The 18,607-nt window shown below is 36.1% G+C and overlaps 2 protein-coding genes across 2 annotated transcripts in view; one reads left to right on the top strand and one right to left on the bottom strand.

Moving 5' to 3' along the window:
* The window catches only part of dars1 (aspartyl-tRNA synthetase 1), a 37,320-nt gene extending 30,747 nt beyond the window's left edge, over nucleotides 1-6,573 (top strand). The window contains exons 11-18 of the mRNA XM_067409427.1: nucleotides 357-491; nucleotides 1,897-2,044; nucleotides 2,576-2,722; nucleotides 2,828-2,870; nucleotides 3,677-3,757; nucleotides 3,840-3,951; nucleotides 4,354-4,425; nucleotides 6,096-6,573. Coding sequence (XP_067265528.1) covers nucleotides 357-491; nucleotides 1,897-2,044; nucleotides 2,576-2,722; nucleotides 2,828-2,870; nucleotides 3,677-3,757; nucleotides 3,840-3,951; nucleotides 4,354-4,425; nucleotides 6,096-6,187 — 830 coding nt within the window. The 3' untranslated portion in view covers nucleotides 6,188-6,573. The remainder of the gene's footprint in view (nucleotides 1-356; nucleotides 492-1,896; nucleotides 2,045-2,575; nucleotides 2,723-2,827; nucleotides 2,871-3,676; nucleotides 3,758-3,839; nucleotides 3,952-4,353; nucleotides 4,426-6,095) is intronic.
* A 5,418-nt stretch (nucleotides 6,574-11,991) lies between these two features.
* On the bottom strand, nucleotides 11,992-17,767 carry LOC137036278 (protein lifeguard 3). The gene is made up of 11 exons (XM_067410341.1): nucleotides 17,551-17,767; nucleotides 17,066-17,136; nucleotides 16,879-16,943; nucleotides 16,695-16,748; nucleotides 16,013-16,063; nucleotides 15,886-15,925; nucleotides 15,771-15,808; nucleotides 15,579-15,666; nucleotides 15,118-15,213; nucleotides 12,443-12,496; nucleotides 11,992-12,138 (listed from the first exon to the last, which is right to left on the bottom strand). The coding sequence occupies exons 1-11, from the start codon at nucleotides 17,765-17,767 to the stop codon at nucleotides 11,992-11,994; spliced, it is 921 nt and encodes a 306-aa protein (XP_067266442.1).
* Between the last annotated feature and the right edge of the window lie 840 nt (nucleotides 17,768-18,607).

Raw genomic sequence — 18,607 nt, forward strand, 5'->3', positions numbered from 1 at the left:
GTGTTTCAACACTTTCCCTCTACAAACCCCCTGTTCTGTTTATGTGGTTTTTGCTGTTAAGGAAAACAGTTTCTTTCATTTCCTCTGCACCCCTACCGGCCAATCAGAATGCATCTCTATGACGCATTTCGAATTTAAACTTTGCCGCCTTTGGTGTGATCTGCCACCCGCAACAGATCAACATTGTGTTCTTTCTGTAAAACCGCATGACATCCGGTGCACACACCCAAATGTACGTGCCCTATAGAACATCATGCTCGTATTTAACATAGTTGCCATGAGAATTATCATCTCACGTTTGAGGACAAAATGTTACCTATGACTACGGTACAAATGTTTTTGTGTGTTTTTAACAGCTGCCAGTGAGGGTGGTGCAAATGTCTTCACCGTCTCGTACTTCAAGACCAGTGCGTACCTGGCCCAGTCCCCTCAGCTCTACAAGCAAATGTGCATTTGTGCTGACTTTGACAAAGTCTTCTGTGTCGGACCAGGTATTTCATGAAAATGCCGCCTGTCTCTTATTTTTCTTCTATATCCTGTTCCCATCGTCAGGTCATCTTTAAAGTGGACAGTAAGAATTCACTGAACATCCAGAGACAACCACAGACAATAGCCTAAAAAGTATCTGGCCACTGTATTTGTATATCTATCTGTAGAGGTCACCTTCACCAGTATCTCTTCCCTGCCAGTATGCAGATCAGGACATACTGCAGGATAAATAGACGGATTGTGCTCTTGGTGCTTTTGGCGGGCACCGAAATCCCTCCTGTGCAGCTCACTGAATAGAGCAAGAATATCAAACACTTTCAGCAGAGCCATGGGACATAGACTTCAGAAAAATACAGCTCATCAGGGACCTCTGCTGATGGGAAGTCACATTGTAGAAACAGTATAAGTGCTTTTTTTGTAGACCTGGGAATATTCAAAACAAGTGCATTAGTCTGATTTTTGGGCAAGAATGATACTGTTTTTTGACACTGAAATGTGAACATCTCTGTTTTACAAATGTATCTGCTAATAATATTGCTAGGCAGTGTTATTTTAGTATTATCTATATACTATTAAAGTATTTTGAATTGTGTTTTGTTTAATTTTTAGTCATTTTATGTGCACATGACATTTTTAATTTTTTTTTTTAATATTTCTATTTAGCGTTTCTATTTATTTTTAGTTTTTAGTACAGTAATTTAAGTACTCCAACTTATTTTATTTCAGAATTTCTCATTTAGTTTACTATAGATTTTCATATTAGTATTTGTTTTATTTTATTTAAGCATTATTTAAATTAAAGATAACTTTTTTTTTTAATAGATTTGGGTTTTGTTAACTACCAACACAGCAAAAAAGTATTGCAAAGTCAGCTTGAAACAAATTGCAATGTGTTTAAAATCATGTTGTACTCAAGTTCACCCAGTTTTAAATGAAATGTGACCCTGGACCACAAAACCAGTCATAAGGGTCCATTTTTTTATGAAATGTGAATAAGCTGAATAAATAAGCGTTCTATTGATGTATGGTTTGTTAGGATAGGACAATATTTGGCTGAGATACAACTTTTTGAAAATCTGGAATCTGAGGGTGCAAAAAAATCAAAATATTGAGGAAAATCATCTTTAAAGTTGTCCAAATGAAGTCCTTAGCAATGCAAATCCTCTCACAAAAATACATTTTTGATATATTTAAGGTAGGAAATTTTCAAAACATCTTCTTGGAACATGATATTTGCTTAATATCCTAATGATTTTTGGCATAAAAGAAAAATCGATAATTTTGACCCATACAATGTATTGTTGGCTATTGCTACAAATATACCCATGTGACTTTTGACTGGTTTTGTGTTCCAGGGTCACAAATACTAATGAATGTGAATCTCACAGTTGTCTGTGTTTCTTCTAGTGTTCAGGGCTGAGGATTCCAACACTCATCGCCACCTGACGGAGTTTGTGGGTCTGGATATTGAAATGGCTTTCAATTACCATTACCATGAGGTTATTGACTCCATTACTGACACCATGGTTCAGATCTTTAAAGGACTACGTGACCGGTAAGGGACGTGACTCCTTCAACATCCCTTTAAGTTCTCAAAAGTCCTATTTCCTTTTATGAAGAATCAAATCACATGAGAATAAAGTCATGAATTTCACTTGAAAATTGATGTCATTTATTCATGGGAAAGAAAGGGCAACACGTTCATGTGGTTTATAATAACAAGGATATACACTGCCATCTAGTGGTCAGGCTGTTTTTTTTTTATATATAAATATATTACTTTATAACTTAAATCTTTTACCATCTCATTGTGTCAAATGTTACATACAATTGGAAATCTGACCCAGCAGTTTATATACGTGGAATGCATAATATTTCACCCAGTAATCACAAACAACCTGATCAGCACTGTGAAAAGTAACATTTGCCTACTAATGGTTTACATTTGAAAGATGAAACTGAGACGTTTTAATTAAAGCCTTGAGAAACACTTTTCAATTAAATTCTGGGCCTGCATGTCATGCTAATCTCCGTTCTACCTACTTATTCTCTCTTATGTTGTCTCTGTGATGTGGATGCGCTCCAGGTTCCAGACAGAGATCCAGACCGTGAATAAGCAGTACCCCAGTGAGCCGTTCAAGTTCCTGGAGCCCACGCTGAGACTGGAGTATAAGGAGGGAGTGGCCATGCTCAGAGCTGCTGGGGTGGAAATGGGGGATGAAGAAGATTTGAGGTCAGTGTGGCTTTCTTTGATACAATTTCCCACAATGTGCACTCATTCTGAATCTGAAACTGATTTCATAACAGATCTGTGATCTTTTTCTTTTTTCTTCTTCAGCACACCCAATGAAAAGCTGCTTGGTCGTCTAGTGAAGGAGAAGGTAAAAAGACATACGCTTCTGTTACACAAAAAAAAAATACAGAAAAACAGTAATTTGGTGAAATTCAGATTTTCTCCTTTAATAGATTTTGTAATTTATTCCTGTGATGTTAAAGCTGAATTTTCAGCATCATTTCTTCGGTCTTCAGTGTCACATGATCCTTCAGAAATCATTCTAATATGCTGATTTGCTGCTCAAGAAACATTTCTTATCAATGTTGAAAATGGTTATATTTACAAAATTTAAAAAAATATTTTTGTAGAAACTGATACTTTTTTTCTGCATTCTTTGATGAATACAAGAACAGCAGTTATTTCATATATATATATATATATATATATATATATATATATATATATATATATATATATATATATATATATATATATATATATATATATATATATATATTTTTTTTTTTTTTTTTTTTTTTTTTTTTTTCAATTTAGAAATGTTATAAAAATATATATTTTTTTTAATAATAATAAAAAATATCATACTGACCCCAAACTTGGAAATGGTTGACAAAAAGATTTTCCCTGAAATAAGAAAACAAGAACAGACATACTGTACATAATGTTATAATGCTAATTTAAGGAAACCACAAAAATGGGTCATTTTGAAGTCTGTTTGACATGTTTGTTTACTGCTTAAGGTCAGAGAGAGTGGAAAATGGCCTTGTAAAACTCCATTTGTGATGTTTTTAGTTCCAGAAACCTTGAAATCTGGACAAAATGTAATTCTACAAACATATATATGTGGAATATTACCCATATTAATTAAACACACCTTTGTGATTATTTTAGTATGACACTGACTTCTATGTTCTGGACAAATACCCCTTGGCAGTAAGGCCGTTCTACACCATGCCTGACCCCAACAATCCGGTAAGTGTTTTGGATCTAAATACATTGCTTTTTATTCAGAGACTATGTGGTTCATATCATACTCCGCATGTTCTTCCTGCAGAAATACTCCAACTCATATGATATGTTCATGAGGGGAGAGGAGATCCTGTCTGGAGCTCAGAGAGTCCACGATGCTCAGCTGCTCACTGAAAGGGCAACGCACCACGGCATTGGTAACGGAACACAACAGCTGTATTAAAAATGTTAAAAATGTGATCCCTCATTCAACAAGAATACACAAAACATCTAAATGTTGGTTGACCATAATGCATTTGAATTTCAACACTCTTTGGTACTTTTTCTGGTTACACTTTATTTTAACGTTTCATTGTTACAGTGTAATTATAGATTTAAGTACTGAATAATATTAATTAACTACTTGTATTTACTGTAGGGTTAGGTATAAGATTAGGGTTCGGTTTAGAGTTAGTTTTGTGTAATTATGCATTATTTATTAATATGGTAGCTACATGTAACACGTGTAACAAGGACACTGTAAAATGAAGTGTTACCCTTCATTTTTATGGTAAATAAAGTTTTGTAGTAGATGATTAGTTTTTTACTCTTTGTTACAGACCTGGAGAAGATCAAGGCTTACATCGACTCGTTCCGTTATGGAGCTCCTCCTCATGCTGGCGGTGGTATAGGTAACAAATATTTTTTTATGATCTTGTAGGTTAGAAATGGTTCTAGTTTCACTATTGTTCAAAGTTTTGGGGTCATTAAGATTTTTAGTTTGAAAGAAATCCATACTTTTATTCAGCAAGGATGCATCAAATTGATCAAAAGGAACAGTAAAGACTTTTACATGGTTTAAAAATATTTTTTATTTTAAATAAATGCTGTTCTTTCGAACTTATTATTCATCAAAGAAATCCTGAGAAAAATGCATAATGTTTTCCACAAAAATGGAACAAAAAAGCACAGCTGTTTTCAACATTGATGATAAGAAGTGCTTCTTGAGCAGCAAATCATCATATTAGAATGATTTCTGAAGGATCATGTGACACTGAAGACTGGAGTAATGATGCTGAAAATTCAGCTTTGCATCACAGGAATAAACTAGATAAAAAAGTTTGAAGACAAACTTTAAATTGGCTTGAAAAAGCTGGTCCAGAAAGTTTGGAGTAGTTTTAAAAGTTTGAAGTTTGAAAGTTTAAGTTTTATTCGATAGATTTAGTTTGATAGATAGATAGATAGATAGATAGATAGACAGATAGATAGATAGATAGATAGATAGATAGATAGATAGATAGATAGATAGATAGATAGATAGATAGATAGACAGATAGATAGACAGATAGATAGACATCTAAGATGTTGCTATGCGGTTGCTAGGGTACTCAGGGTGGTTGCTAGGGTATTGCAATGCGGTTGCTAGGGTAATCAGGGTGGTTGCTAGGGTGTTGCTATGCGGTTGCTATGGTACTCATGGTGGTTGCTAGGGTGTTGCTATGCGGTCGCTAAGGTATTCTGGGTGGTTGCTAGGGTATTGCTATGCGGTTGCTAGGGTACTCAGGGTGGTTGCCGAGGTGTTGCTATGTGGTTGCTAGGGTACTCTGGGTGGTTGCTAGGGTGTTGCTATGTGGTTGCTAGGGTACTTGGGGTGGTTGCTAAGGTATTGCTATGCAGTTGCTAGTGTACCCTGGCTGGTTGCCAGGATGATGCCAGGGTGATTTGTGTGGTTGCTATGCATTTGCCATGGTGTTCTGGGTGGTTGCTATGTGGTTGCCATGAGAGTTATAGATAGATAGATTAAATGAGTTTGAATGAGTTTGAATGGCTCAGAAATAGGAATGGCAGTTTAATTGAGTCTGTGTGTTTGAATTTGAATTTTGACAGTTGGACGGAATGTTCAGATCAAGAGTTCAATGAAAGTCAATGGGATTTTTCCAAGTTTTGGCTTTTTTTAAGGAAAACTGAAGTCGGATCAGTTAGAAAAGATATAGCAACTAAGTTAACAACAGTTTGAAGGTCTGACCCGAGTTTGGAGTTTATAGAGTTAAAGCTCTAGGAGGCGTTAGAGTTGGTCTCAGAAGAATAATAATCAATTTAAATAGCATTACAGTAAGTTGGCTTTTTCAATTACATTTTAAAATATATTCAGAAAGTAGACATTTTAAATATTTCGCAATAATACTGCTTTTACTGTATTTTTGATCAAATAATTGCACCCTTGGTGAGCATAACAGACTTCTTTTCAAAACATTAAAAAAATCTTGCAGACTTCGAATGGTAGTGTAAAACATTCAGTTTTAGTCCTCATTTAAAAATATGTGGCACAAGTTCATGATGTTAAATGTATGCCATCTCTTAGGTCTGGAGAGAGTGACCATGCTTTATCTCGGCCTACACAACGTACGTCAGACCTCCATGTTCCCCCGTGACCCCAAACGCCTGACCCCATAAAGATTAAAGTAGCCGTTCGGCCTGTCGTCTCCCATCCCACCTGAAACAGTACAAGCTCTCGGACACCCAGCCATCGGGGATCTTGACGTGCTAGGATGTGGAAGTGCCATGATGATTAACCCACAAAAATGAAGCCACTTTTATAACACTTATCACCAGACTCAGCAGGATGTCAGATAAATCTAATATACTTAAACCATTGAAGGGAATAAATGTTAACTGTTAAATGATGCAGATGATATTGTGAGATCATGTTATTAAAATCATACTGTACATGTAGGTTTTTTCTACTGACCTATGTTCCTTGACACGCCAAGTTTTTGAGAATTCTAAAAATAATTTCAACAGCACATGCACAATAAATTAACTAAAAAGTATGTTTTTGAGTGTTTTTCTTCTGAATGTTTGACTAAAACAAATGAACAAATGAACAATTCATAAAATTCCAAAACATAAATTCCCCAAATGTTGAAAGTCAGTATTACATCACTTCCTTTTTTGTAATGCCAGTGTAGTTCTGTAGTCATAGTTCACCCAACTACTCATTTCGTTCCAAAATTGTATGACTTACTTTTATTCTGTGGAACATAAATGAAGAAATGTTGGTAACCAGTTTTGGTTACCGTTGTCTTCCATTGTATGGGGGGAAAAACGTGGACAAATGTCTTTCGTATTATTTATGTACTATTACATATTTTATTTATTTTGAATTATATTTTGAGTTTTAATTTTAGTTTCATTTAATTTTAGTGATTTTGTCATATACTTTTGTCACTTTTATTTGTTTTAGTTTTTTTATATTGTTATTTTGGTTTAAAGGGATAGTTCACCCAAAAATGAAAATTTGATGTTTATCTGCTTACCCCCAGCGCATCCAAAATGTAGGTGACTTTGTTTCTTCAGTAGAACACAAATGATGATTTTTAACTCCAACCATTGCCGTCTGTCAGTCAAATAATGGGAGTGGATGGGAACTTCTACTATAAGAGTAAATAAAACTTGCATAGACAAATCCAAATTAAACCCTGCAGATCGTGACGACACACTGTTGTCCTAAGACACGAAACGATCGGTTTGTGTGATAAACCGAACAGTATTTATATAATTTTTTAACTAATACACCACTATGTCCAACTGCGTTCAGCATTCGCTTAGTGATGTCTGAACGCGCTCTGACAGCGTCAGTGATGTCACTTTACCGCCGAAAACACGCCCCCTCAGCTGGACTGAGTGGCAAAAGAACCTGCTGCGTGACTGGATTTAGTAGAGAAAACTGCGAAAACGCAAGTAAAACTAACGAATTAGAATTACACTAAGGTTGGAATTGAATATGTTCCTTACAACTTGTAAAATAAAACTAATCCATGGATATCGACATGCAGCCTGCAGTCGTGTTTCCTGACATTTATATGTGCCTGATTTGACGCCGGGGAAATACATAAAGCAAATCTGCATGTGAATATTTAACTGCAATATAGGTAGGTTTAAATCCGCGTAATCACTTATATCAATGTTATATCGTCATATTGTCCAGCCCTAAAACATATATATAGTTTTATAGTATAGTTTTTGTCAGTTATTTAAAAACACAATTATGCAGAATATAAGATTGAAAATATTTAATTGATGAGTTGTCAACATAATATATAACAATACAATATATACGGTATGATTTTACCTCAAAATCCAACATTTTGACACAAAATGATAACTGCAAATCCATGTTTCTCTGCCTGGAGTTCAGATGTTTCTGTGAATTGCTTGAATTTTTTATTTTTTTTTTAATATATGCATCAGGTTTTGTGTCAAAACTATTTGTAAAGTCAATCAAAAAGCTCTTTTCCGTTTTGGATGTGTTTTGTGTGTTTTTCGCGACATTCACGCTGAAAACCAATGCTGCCGCTCAGTCTTTTTCCTCTCAGTGGTAGTGATGGGTCGTTCGCGAACGAGCCGGCTCTAAGAGCCGACTCTTTTACGTGAACGTCGGGAGCCGGCTCACATATCTGAAGAGCCGAATCTATTTTTAAAAATATAGCCTATAGAAATTTAATCATTATGTAATGAATGATTTTAATTTTATTTAAAACAATAGACTAATAATTCAAAGAACAACACAAAAATTATAATTATATAAGCCTTGGTGCACACACTCATTCGTTTCGACTGTCTGATCAGCCTCACGGTCTGTTCCTGTCAATCATACACGTGGTGTCAACCAATTATACTGCGAGGGAGGGCCGAGCCAACTCTCTCTCACACACACAGACAGAGTAGCCTAGACGAAACTCGGAGGAGAGGAAAAACAGCTGTAAAAAAACAAAAGCAGCAAAATGAGTCGGAAGCACAGCGGCATTTGGAATCATTTTAATGATTTAGGTAATGTGAAAGCACAGTGTAGAATTTGCCAAATAAAAATTTCATTTAAAGCTGGTTCTACACACAACTTACACCGGCATATGCGAACTGTGCACCCAACTGTGAAGCTAGCGGAGCTTCGACACTGCTAGTGATGTTGGTGGAGCGTCTGGACCCAGCACCTCCGCAGCTGGAGATGTATCCACTCAGTTAAGTAGGCCTACTCCGCGACCCACAGCAACGCAGTCTTCTATAATGGACCAGTTTATGCAAAAGTCAATGTCTGTAGCAAAACAAGGCCAAATTGATATTGCATTGGCTAAAATGTTTGCCACCGATTTCCAGCCATTTTCAATCGTGGAGGACAGAGGTTTTAGAAATTATAGCAAGAGTCTAAATCCAATGTACACAATTCCAAGCAGGAAAGTAATTTCAAAATCACTTATTCCACAACTGTATGAGAGCACACGGGCTTCAGTGCAGGAAAGAGTCAAAAAAGCTACTGCAGTTTGCCTTACCACTGACTGCTGGACATCAAGAGTGACCACTAATTACATGTCAGTTACATGTCACTTCATTGAAGATTTTTCAATGTCTAGCTGTCTTCTGGATTGCTTTGAGTTCAGCGACAGACACACCTCAGAGAACTTGGCAGAGGAACTGTTGAGAGTGGCAAAAGAATGGGATGTAGATGGAAAAGTGGTCTGTTGTGTTACTGACAATGCAGCTAATATAACCAAAGCTGTAAACATTTTAAAGTGGACCCATCATCCATGTCTTGCCCACACAATCAACCTGATTGTAAGAGATGCTCTGAAGGTGATGAAGCCCACTGTGGACAAAGTGAAAGCAGCTGTGGAATTCTTCCACAGGAGCACAGTGGGTGCTGAAAAACTAAGGTCTACACAATGCCAGATGGGAATGCCTGAGCTAAGGCCTAAACAAGACTGCCCTACAAGGTGGAATTCAACATTTTATATGTTGAAAAGGTTTCTTGAGTCAAAGGATGCTATCATCTCTACCCTGGCCATTGTCAATGCACCTGTTGATCCTCTGACCCAAGAGGAATGGGAGGTGGTGGAGGAGGTGTGCAGAGTCCTGGAGCCCTTTGAGCAGGTTACTGTGGAGATCAGTGGAGAGAGGTACAGTAAGCAGTTATTTCTACATTTTATCCTGTATTTTAATATATATATATATATATATATATATATATATATATATATAAAATCTGTTCTCTCTTTTTAGCTATGTGACAGCGTCAAAAATGATACTCCTATGTAAGGGTCTGCAGCGAATCACATCCAACCGCCAGAGAGAAGCAAATGTAACCACAAGACAAGTGATAGAGTTGATGGACACCCTATGTTCATCAATGGACAGAAAGTTCCATAGAATGGAATATAATCACGTGCTATCAGAAACTGCTGCACTTGACCACAGGTTTAAGAAGTTAGCCTTCAGTGATGCCAGAGCGCTTGATGAGGCTCTTCAGAGAATCACCTCAGCAGCAGGGAGGGACAGTCCCAGCAGTCAGCTGGCTCAGACACCAGGGCAACAGGAAGCAGAAGGAGCAGAAGCACCAGCAGTATTGCCACAAACGTCTGCTGTTTGGATGCTGTTTGATGAGAGAGCAACTGGGGATGCGGCGAGAAGGAATCCCTCAGCAGATGCCATAATGGAGGTCCGATCCTATTTGGAGGAGCCCCTCCTCCAAAGATCTGCAGATCCTCTGAGCTGGTGGAAGAACAAGGCCTCTATCTACCCACGGCTTACTAAAGTCATGACAGGGAGACTCTGCATAGTGGCCACATCCGTTCCCTCTGAAAGGGTTTTCTCGAAAACAGGACAAATTATTACTGAGAGAAGAAACCGCATCAGCCCGTCGAAAGTGAGGGAGCTTGCATTTCTGAATGCAAATCTCTCATAAAATAAAAATATGGCCAGCATTGTGTGTGTGTGTGTTCATGCTAGTTATGCATAATATAACTAGTGAGAGCTCATATGGCAATAAAAAAAGAGAAAAAGAGGGACCAGTTTAATCCTTTCAGTTATTTATTTTTCTTTAATATTTAATGGGTTCTATTATGTTGTTCAGATTGTATTTCTTTTGAATGTTGTTTCTATACATTAAAAAGTTTTAATTTAAATACAAATGTTTAATAGTATTTTTTTATAACAAATCAATGCATTTTTAAAGAAATTGTGAGACATTGTGAGTATTATTTCATTTAATAATTTAATTAGAACTGTTTTCACACCTATCATAGTCAAAGTCATAGTTAAAACATTTATTATTTAAAGAGCCGTTTGTGAGTCAAAAGAGCCGGCTCTTTTCAGTGAGCTGAGTCAAACGAGCCGGCTCACGAAAAAGAGCCGGAATGCCCATCACTACTCAGTGGACGTGACCGCAGTCATAACGGTCGACGGTGACGTCACTTGCATACCCTCAATGAGAGCGAGACATCACTGTCGTTGTCAGAGCGCGATCAGACCTTACTAACGAGTCGAGTGCTGAACGCGGTTGGACATAGTGGTGTATTAGTTAAAAAATGATATAAATACTGTTCGGTTTATCGCACAAACCGATCGTTTGTGTCTTAGGACATCAGTGTGTCGTCACGAGCCGCAAATCATCATTTGTGTTCTACTGAAGAAACAAAGTCACCTACATCTTGGATGCGCTGGCAGCAAATTTTCATTTTTGGGTGAACTATCCCTTTAATTTATTTTTATTTCAGTTTCAGTTTTTATTTACTTTCAGTTAATAATTTTAGTGCTTCAACTTGAACTTTTTTCAGTTTGTAGCCAAGGCAAAATATCTCATTGTTAATTTAGTTTTTCCTCTAGTACATATATTTTATATAATTTCAGCTTTAATTAACAAAATTGTTTTTAATAGTTTTAGTTAATGGTAATAACCCTCCTCAAAATATATTCTTTGTGTTCAAGAGAGGTTAGGTTTTGAATGACACAAGGGGGTGAGTAAATGATGAGTTTTATTTTTGGGTGAACTAACCCTTTAACAATGTGGTCCGCAGTCTTCATTTCAGTAACTTTAAGCCAGTGGACCACCTTCAAACATCTACATTTCCTGTATTCCTGATAGTCATCATACAACACAACTGTTTCTCTTGATTTTATTTTCCGTCAGGTTGCAGGCTAAATATTGATAATACAATTATCAAATCACAGTGGAGTTGTTTTAGTACACACTCAGGCTCTTCAAAATGCAAATTAACAGATGGAACGTTACAAAAATAAAGTGCTTATTCCAGTAGAAGTATGAGCAACCTCTGTAGAGCAACCTATTACGCAACACAACACAAAATACTTCTAATAACAGTCAGTAGTGCTAAAGGTGATATTTGAGATTCATGTGATTGAAAAGGTCAAGATAAGCTCAAAGAAAGATCAGTCTCTGAAACAGAAATGCTTAAACGTGTGTGCGTTTACTCAGAGCTCCCTGTGATGTGCAGGAGGAAAATAAAGATCTGGACGATATCGACGTAGAGGGAAAGAGCTCCGAAGACATATTCCTCAGGGCTGATGGCGTTCGCTCGGTTTCCAATGAGCAACTGTGTGTGGTAGGCCAAAAACTATAACAAGACAAGTTATCAGTAAGTGTTCTCTTGTGTAAATGTACTTCACATATACTAAACCGCAACTTTTTCATTACAAATGTGTAATTACAATACAAATTTCAAATACAAAAGAAGTAATAATATTATTGCAGATAAAGATGTACTTAAGTCCTTCTTAAATGGCGAAACTAATTACAATTTTAAAAATAAGTATTCAATTATGCTAAAGTGTACTTCTTTTTCACATGGGTTCTGTTTCATTTTTAGCCATTGGTGAATAATTGAACAAACAACATAAAATTCGGTTTCATAAACTCACCAAGGTAAAGACTATCGCTCCACAAGCACCATACAGCATGTGCAGCCAGGGCACCTGAGACATTGATGGTATAGGTACATTATCATATAACAAGTGTGTTCCAGGTTATTTATTCATTAGACGGCACATGGGCTTAATTTAGCAAAGACAAGGTTTCAGTTAATATGTGTAATGTATGCAAAATGTATGCAGCTACAATGTTTTGAAAGAACCCTTAGCAGTGGTTCTCAACCCCCCTAATCTATGGGCACTCCTATCAAAAATAATTAAATTTCAGGATTCCAGAATTTTTAGGGTCTGAATGTTCTCCAGGGTTCCCACTCTTTTTACCAAGGAATTTACATTACTCTTCCAGTCATTCATGATTTACTGGATAAGGATTTTTAAAAAACATTTTTAAAAGAACCGGCACACTGATATTTCTGCTCCCAAAGATACTTAATAAATTGTAATGTTTCAACCACAAGCTGTCTTCGTCAGGCCTCGAAACATTACAATTTATCAAATGCCTTTGGGAACAGAAATATCAGTGTGCCAGTACTTTTGCATTTCAGCTCAGTTTTCTTTTGACTGATCACCTGCTTAAGTGATGTTTGGATGTGCACATACTACTTTGATTTTCAACTTCTACCTGATAAAATACTTAAGATCTTGGATAACTGGTGATATGTATTCCCATGGAGTATTAAGATTTGATTAATTTACATTAATTTCCACATTTATTAAAGGGTTAGTTCACCCAAAATTGAAATTTCTGTTATTAATTACTCACCCTCTTGTCGTTCCACACCCGTAAGACCTTCATTAATCTTCAGAACACAAATTAAGATATTTTAGTTGAAATCCGATGGCTCCGTGAGGCCTCCATAGGGAGCAATGACACTTCCTCTCTCAAGATCCATAAAGGTACTAAAAACATATTTAAATCGGTTCATGTGAGTACAGTGGTTCAATATTAATATTATAAAGCGACGAGAATATTTTTGGTGCGGCAAAAAACCCGAAATAATGACTTATTTAGTGATGGCCGATTTCAAAACACTGCTTCATGAAGCATCGGAGCACAGATGAATCAGTGTGTCGAATCTGCTGTTCGGAGCGCCAAAGTCATGTGATTTCAGCCATTGGCAGTTTGACACGCGATCTGAATCATGATTCGACACACTGATCAATTTATGCTCCGAATCTTCCTGAAGCAGTGTTTTGAAATCGGCCATCACTAAATAAGTCATTATTTTGTTTTTTTGGCGTTCCAAAAATATTCTCGTCGCTTTATAATATTGATATTGAACCACTGAACTCACATGAACCGATTTAAATATGTTTTTAGTACCTTTATGGATCTTGAGAGAGGAAGTGTCCATTGCTCCCTATGGAGGCCTCACTGAGCCATCGGATTTCAACTAAAATATCTTAATTTGTGTTCCGAAGATTAACAAAGGTTTTACAGCTGTGGAACGGCATGACGGGTGAGTAATAAATGACATTATTTTCATTTTTGGGTGAACTAGCCCTTTAATTTGTGTTCCAAAGATGAACAAAGGTCTTACAGATTTGGAACGACAAGGGTGAGTAATTAATAACAGAAATTTCACTTTTGGGTGAACTAACCTTTAAATTACACATTTATAATTAGGCTAAATCATATATCCAGGTTTTTCTGTGGGAGCTCTGGTTCTTCAAAGACAAAAAACAATTGTTGAGGGGGAAAATTAAAATAAGAAATATCTTGGTTATCTTATTTTTTTAAAGTTTATTTTAAAGCTTGTTTTGTCTTCTTGAGGCCCCCTTGGAAGTTCACAGAGGCCCTCTATGCGCCCCGGCCCCCTGGTTGAGAACCACTGCTTTAAAAGCACAACTTACCCATAAAAGATCATTTAATAACCATAATGTCATTCCAAACCCATATTCTGACAGTTAAGAACTTAAATTTCAATCTGTTCCCCCACACAATGTGTTCCAACAAAGACTTGGAAGATAAAAAAATAAATGGTATAAAAGATAATGATGCAATTGTATTGCTTTTTTTCTGTTATTTTGTGGCAAAAGTGTAACGATTCTTGACTTTCTACTCTAGTGTTTCACAGAAAAAATAGCAGCATATGTTTTTGAAATGACACAAGGTTAAGTAAATGATTTTTCTCTATTTTGGGCTGAACTATCACTTTAAATATCATGGTTATACTTCTGCAACTGTTTTGTTTAAACATTTTTTTTACAGTGCCACCCAGTTTGGTACAAATTAGTAAGTAAGTTCAGTAGTAAGTCACTTACTTCCATTGTAAACACATAACTGTAATGTGTTTGTTTTTAACAAACTGAGGGACGAGTCAGAATTATTTTCTCTGGTAATAAACAGCACACCACAAATGTAGGCATTGAAAATAATTTGTGATTTTTTTGAAGTTCCAAGAACTGTCATGTCACCTTTTATATAGCGCTTTAAACAATACAGATTTGTTTCAAAGCAGCTTTATTATAAACATAAAAATAATGATCAAACAGTACAATTCTGCTGTAAAGCAGCTATAAAAAAGACTATACTGTAATTTCTTTAATATAAAAACTTCCTTTTGAAGTTTGCTGAGGCCCCCTGGTTGAGAACCACTGCTTTAAACTGCAAAATCATTCACAATGACTGAAAGTGTAAACTTTGCCATAATGGTCTCACTTACATACTGAAAGGAGAGTACAATGGATGTGATGATGCCAGTCACCAGGACGACCACACAAAGAGCACAGAGAAGACCTGTACAGGAGGTGAAGTCAACCTGTTCAAACACACACAGAGAGACTTCACTGCAACTTGACAGCATGGTTTGATTAAAAAAAAACTGTAGAAGTTGTAAAAACATTGATTTCATAAGTAAAATGAGTAGAAAATATTACGCATGTATATCTACTGTATACATGAATCCCAGCAAAAATGGATCCATTAAAAAACGGAACACTCAAGAAAACAGGTTTTGTCTCAAGCAAGCATGAGACATTTAGCAGTAAGCCATGAATGTTTCAAAAGAGACTGACGATCATTGTAATCAAATACAATGGGGTTATTTTACACGGCCAACAAAGTGGCATTCACCGCCGGCCAGTCGATCAGAGCCGTGGGTGCTGCTGCCACAGAAGGTCTTACCTTGGTCTGAAAACAGAAGACTGTGACGATTACACACACTATTGCTGTGATCCCCAGGGCCAGGAACACTGCTTTGGTGTCAAAATAACTGTAAATAATGCCAGAAGGAAAAAAAAAACATGAGAGCTTAATGTTCTGATGTTTAAAACTAAACACATGCAGTATGTGAAACTGATGAAACCCTTATCAAACCTTGATATCGTTCCTGTCATGTAAGACAACGTAAGGGTCTGTTGAGGACAGAAAACATGTTGCATCAATTATAATGTAGAACTCAATGTAAATGTTAAATTGAATCATCACTTACAAAAATGAGCAGGAGTATTAAATTCCATGGATGACGTCTCCTAAAAGCAGAGGCAGGGTTTCCATGATTAAACAGATGTTCTTGTACTCATAATGTAAATAAATAATCAAAAAATTATTAAACTCACCTCGGCCCCTCACAGCAAACCAGCATAAGGTAAGTAACAAGATACACGGGGCTGTGAAAAACATTCCACTGTTACTTCAATATAATATTCACTACCATTTAAAAGTTTGGAGTCAGTACGTTCTTTTTTTTTTGTTTTTGTTTTTTATAAAGAAATTAATACTTTTATTCAGCAAGGATGTATTAAATTGATCAAAAGTGACAGTAAAGACATTTAGAATGTTACAAAAGATTTCAATTTAAAATAAAATGCTGTTTTTTTTTTTACTTTCTATTCATCATAGAATCTTTAAAAAAAAATTAGGTTTTTTTTATATCACAAACATATTAAGCAGCACAAATGTTTTCAACATTGATAATAGTAAGAAATGTTTCTTGTCAAATCAATGATTTCTGAAGGATCATGTGACACTGAAGACTGGAGTAATGATGCTGAAAACTAAGCTTTAGAATCACAGGAATCATTTTTATAAAATAAATGAAAACTGAAAACAAAAATTGTAATAATATTTGACCATATTACTGTTTTTACTGTATTTTTGATTAAATAAATGCAGCCTTGGTGAGACTTCTTTCAAAAAAACAAAACAAAAAAAACTTAATGAACCCAAACTTTGTGTACATATGATATTTGTTTTTGTCATTTATTTAGACTAGTCAGACATGACAATAAAATAACTCACAATGATGCCCAATAAATGGCAGGATTTTGGATCACAAAAAGACGCACAGGCTCACTGTAAGATATGAAATGTAGAAATGTATGAAAACGCACCAGTTTCATTGCATTAGTATGCATGCATAATGTATGTAATTCACACAGCTGTTCATAAAAATTCATTTGTTGTGTGGATTTGTTGTACTCACACAAACGTAAACACCGCAATGATTGAAGTAGTGATTAACAGCTGGGCGGCTAAAATAAGATAAACCTGGTACAAAAGTACACACAAATCAATTTCTTTACATGAAGCCGTTGCTTTCTTTTGTTGCATTTATCGATTGTTATATTTATAAATCTGTAGTTCAAATTTAGGACAAATAGTCTCGATACCTTTCTAATGAAAGCATGCCGAACACTCATGCTGTCCCATACGCCAGTTGATGAGATGCCCTCTGCATCTCCTACAACAAAACAATGAACACACACACACACACACACACATAACATATTTGATGATAAACATCAAACACTGTGGCCCCAAAATGTATTTGGACACCTAGGTCATATTTAAAAGTGTTCTGTACCAGATATATAAAAAGCAGTTCAGTTTTATTCATAAAGCAGACTAATGCATCTTAAAAGAAAGAAAGAAAGAAAGAAAGAAAGAAAGAAAGAAAGAAAGAAAGAAAGAAAGAAAGAAAGAAAGAAAGAAAGAAAGAAAGAAAGAAAGACTATGTCAAAACTAAATAGTACGAAGGCAGGCTGCCCTGGAAAGTGGCCTGAATATTACAAACAAAACAAACATAAATACAGTATAATAGTTATAGTTATAGATATGGTATAGGATTCAGACGAGAACTTTATTTGAGTCTTACTTAGGTTGGAGGAAAATATTCCTGCTGTTATTAAGGGTGGTATTGCTGGAGGGGGGTATCCAGGGCCATGCCACAGCCCTGCCTGGGGGTGTATTCCTGGCTGTCCTGGGCCTGTGTACACTCCTGGTTGGGCTGGATATCCGTAGGGAGGGTACGGATAGTTTCCATGCTGCTGTCTTGACTCTTCGTAACTTGGAGGGAGATCTGACTTTGACATTGTGATGTCCCTGAAACACAAGACAGATACCTATATGACTACTCACTCTCACTATTTACACACAAAGCCTACATACATACAGTATATAATATAGAAATATCCATTCACGCAGTAAAAGAAGATAGACACATACTAAACACGTATAAACAATACAGTATTTACACTTTATTTTCATTTTAAGTTTCTTAAACAACAAAAGTGACCTGTTCTTAACTGTTTTGCCAGGGTTTCATCATAATAATTGTAAATTAATGTAGTAATATTTTGCTTACCACGTTAGCTGTGACCTCAGCAACGGGACTGCAGAGTGAACTCGTTCTGCTCTACGTAAGTAACGCAGCGGGTGATGTAGTGAAGAGCGCGAGGTGCGCTTTGGAGCCTACTGATTGGCTGGAACTGAGTTGCGCCGTCTCCAGTTTCCAGGGTACTGTCCTCACTAGACTGCGCTCAGTATCTATTTACCGAATTAGTCTAGTCATCTTCTCACCGAAATACCGTATTGTGTGACCACTGTTTAGTTTTTTTTTTTTTTTTTTTATATAAACCATTCATTCTTTTTTTTTGATGACCTGGACAGTATAATCTTCACAGGACCATATTGCCTTATGTATTCAGACTTGTTTAATATAAGAGCTTAGTGACGATCATCATTAGTTAACGATCGTGTAGTAAAACTGTCTAACAACAGACGGCGCTAAAACATAAAACATAACTGTTCATTTGGACACTCATGTATGGAAGTTTTTTCCTAACAAAATTAAAATGAAAATTCAAATGCTTCAAAAGAATAGATAAAACAGCTGCTCAAATAAATCAAATGCTCAAATTATTAGATAATAA

Source organism: Chanodichthys erythropterus, chromosome 14 (genome assembly GCF_024489055.1).
Source record: "Chanodichthys erythropterus isolate Z2021 chromosome 14, ASM2448905v1, whole genome shotgun sequence".
Classification (NCBI taxonomy): Eukaryota; Metazoa; Chordata; class Actinopteri; order Cypriniformes; family Xenocyprididae; genus Chanodichthys; species Chanodichthys erythropterus.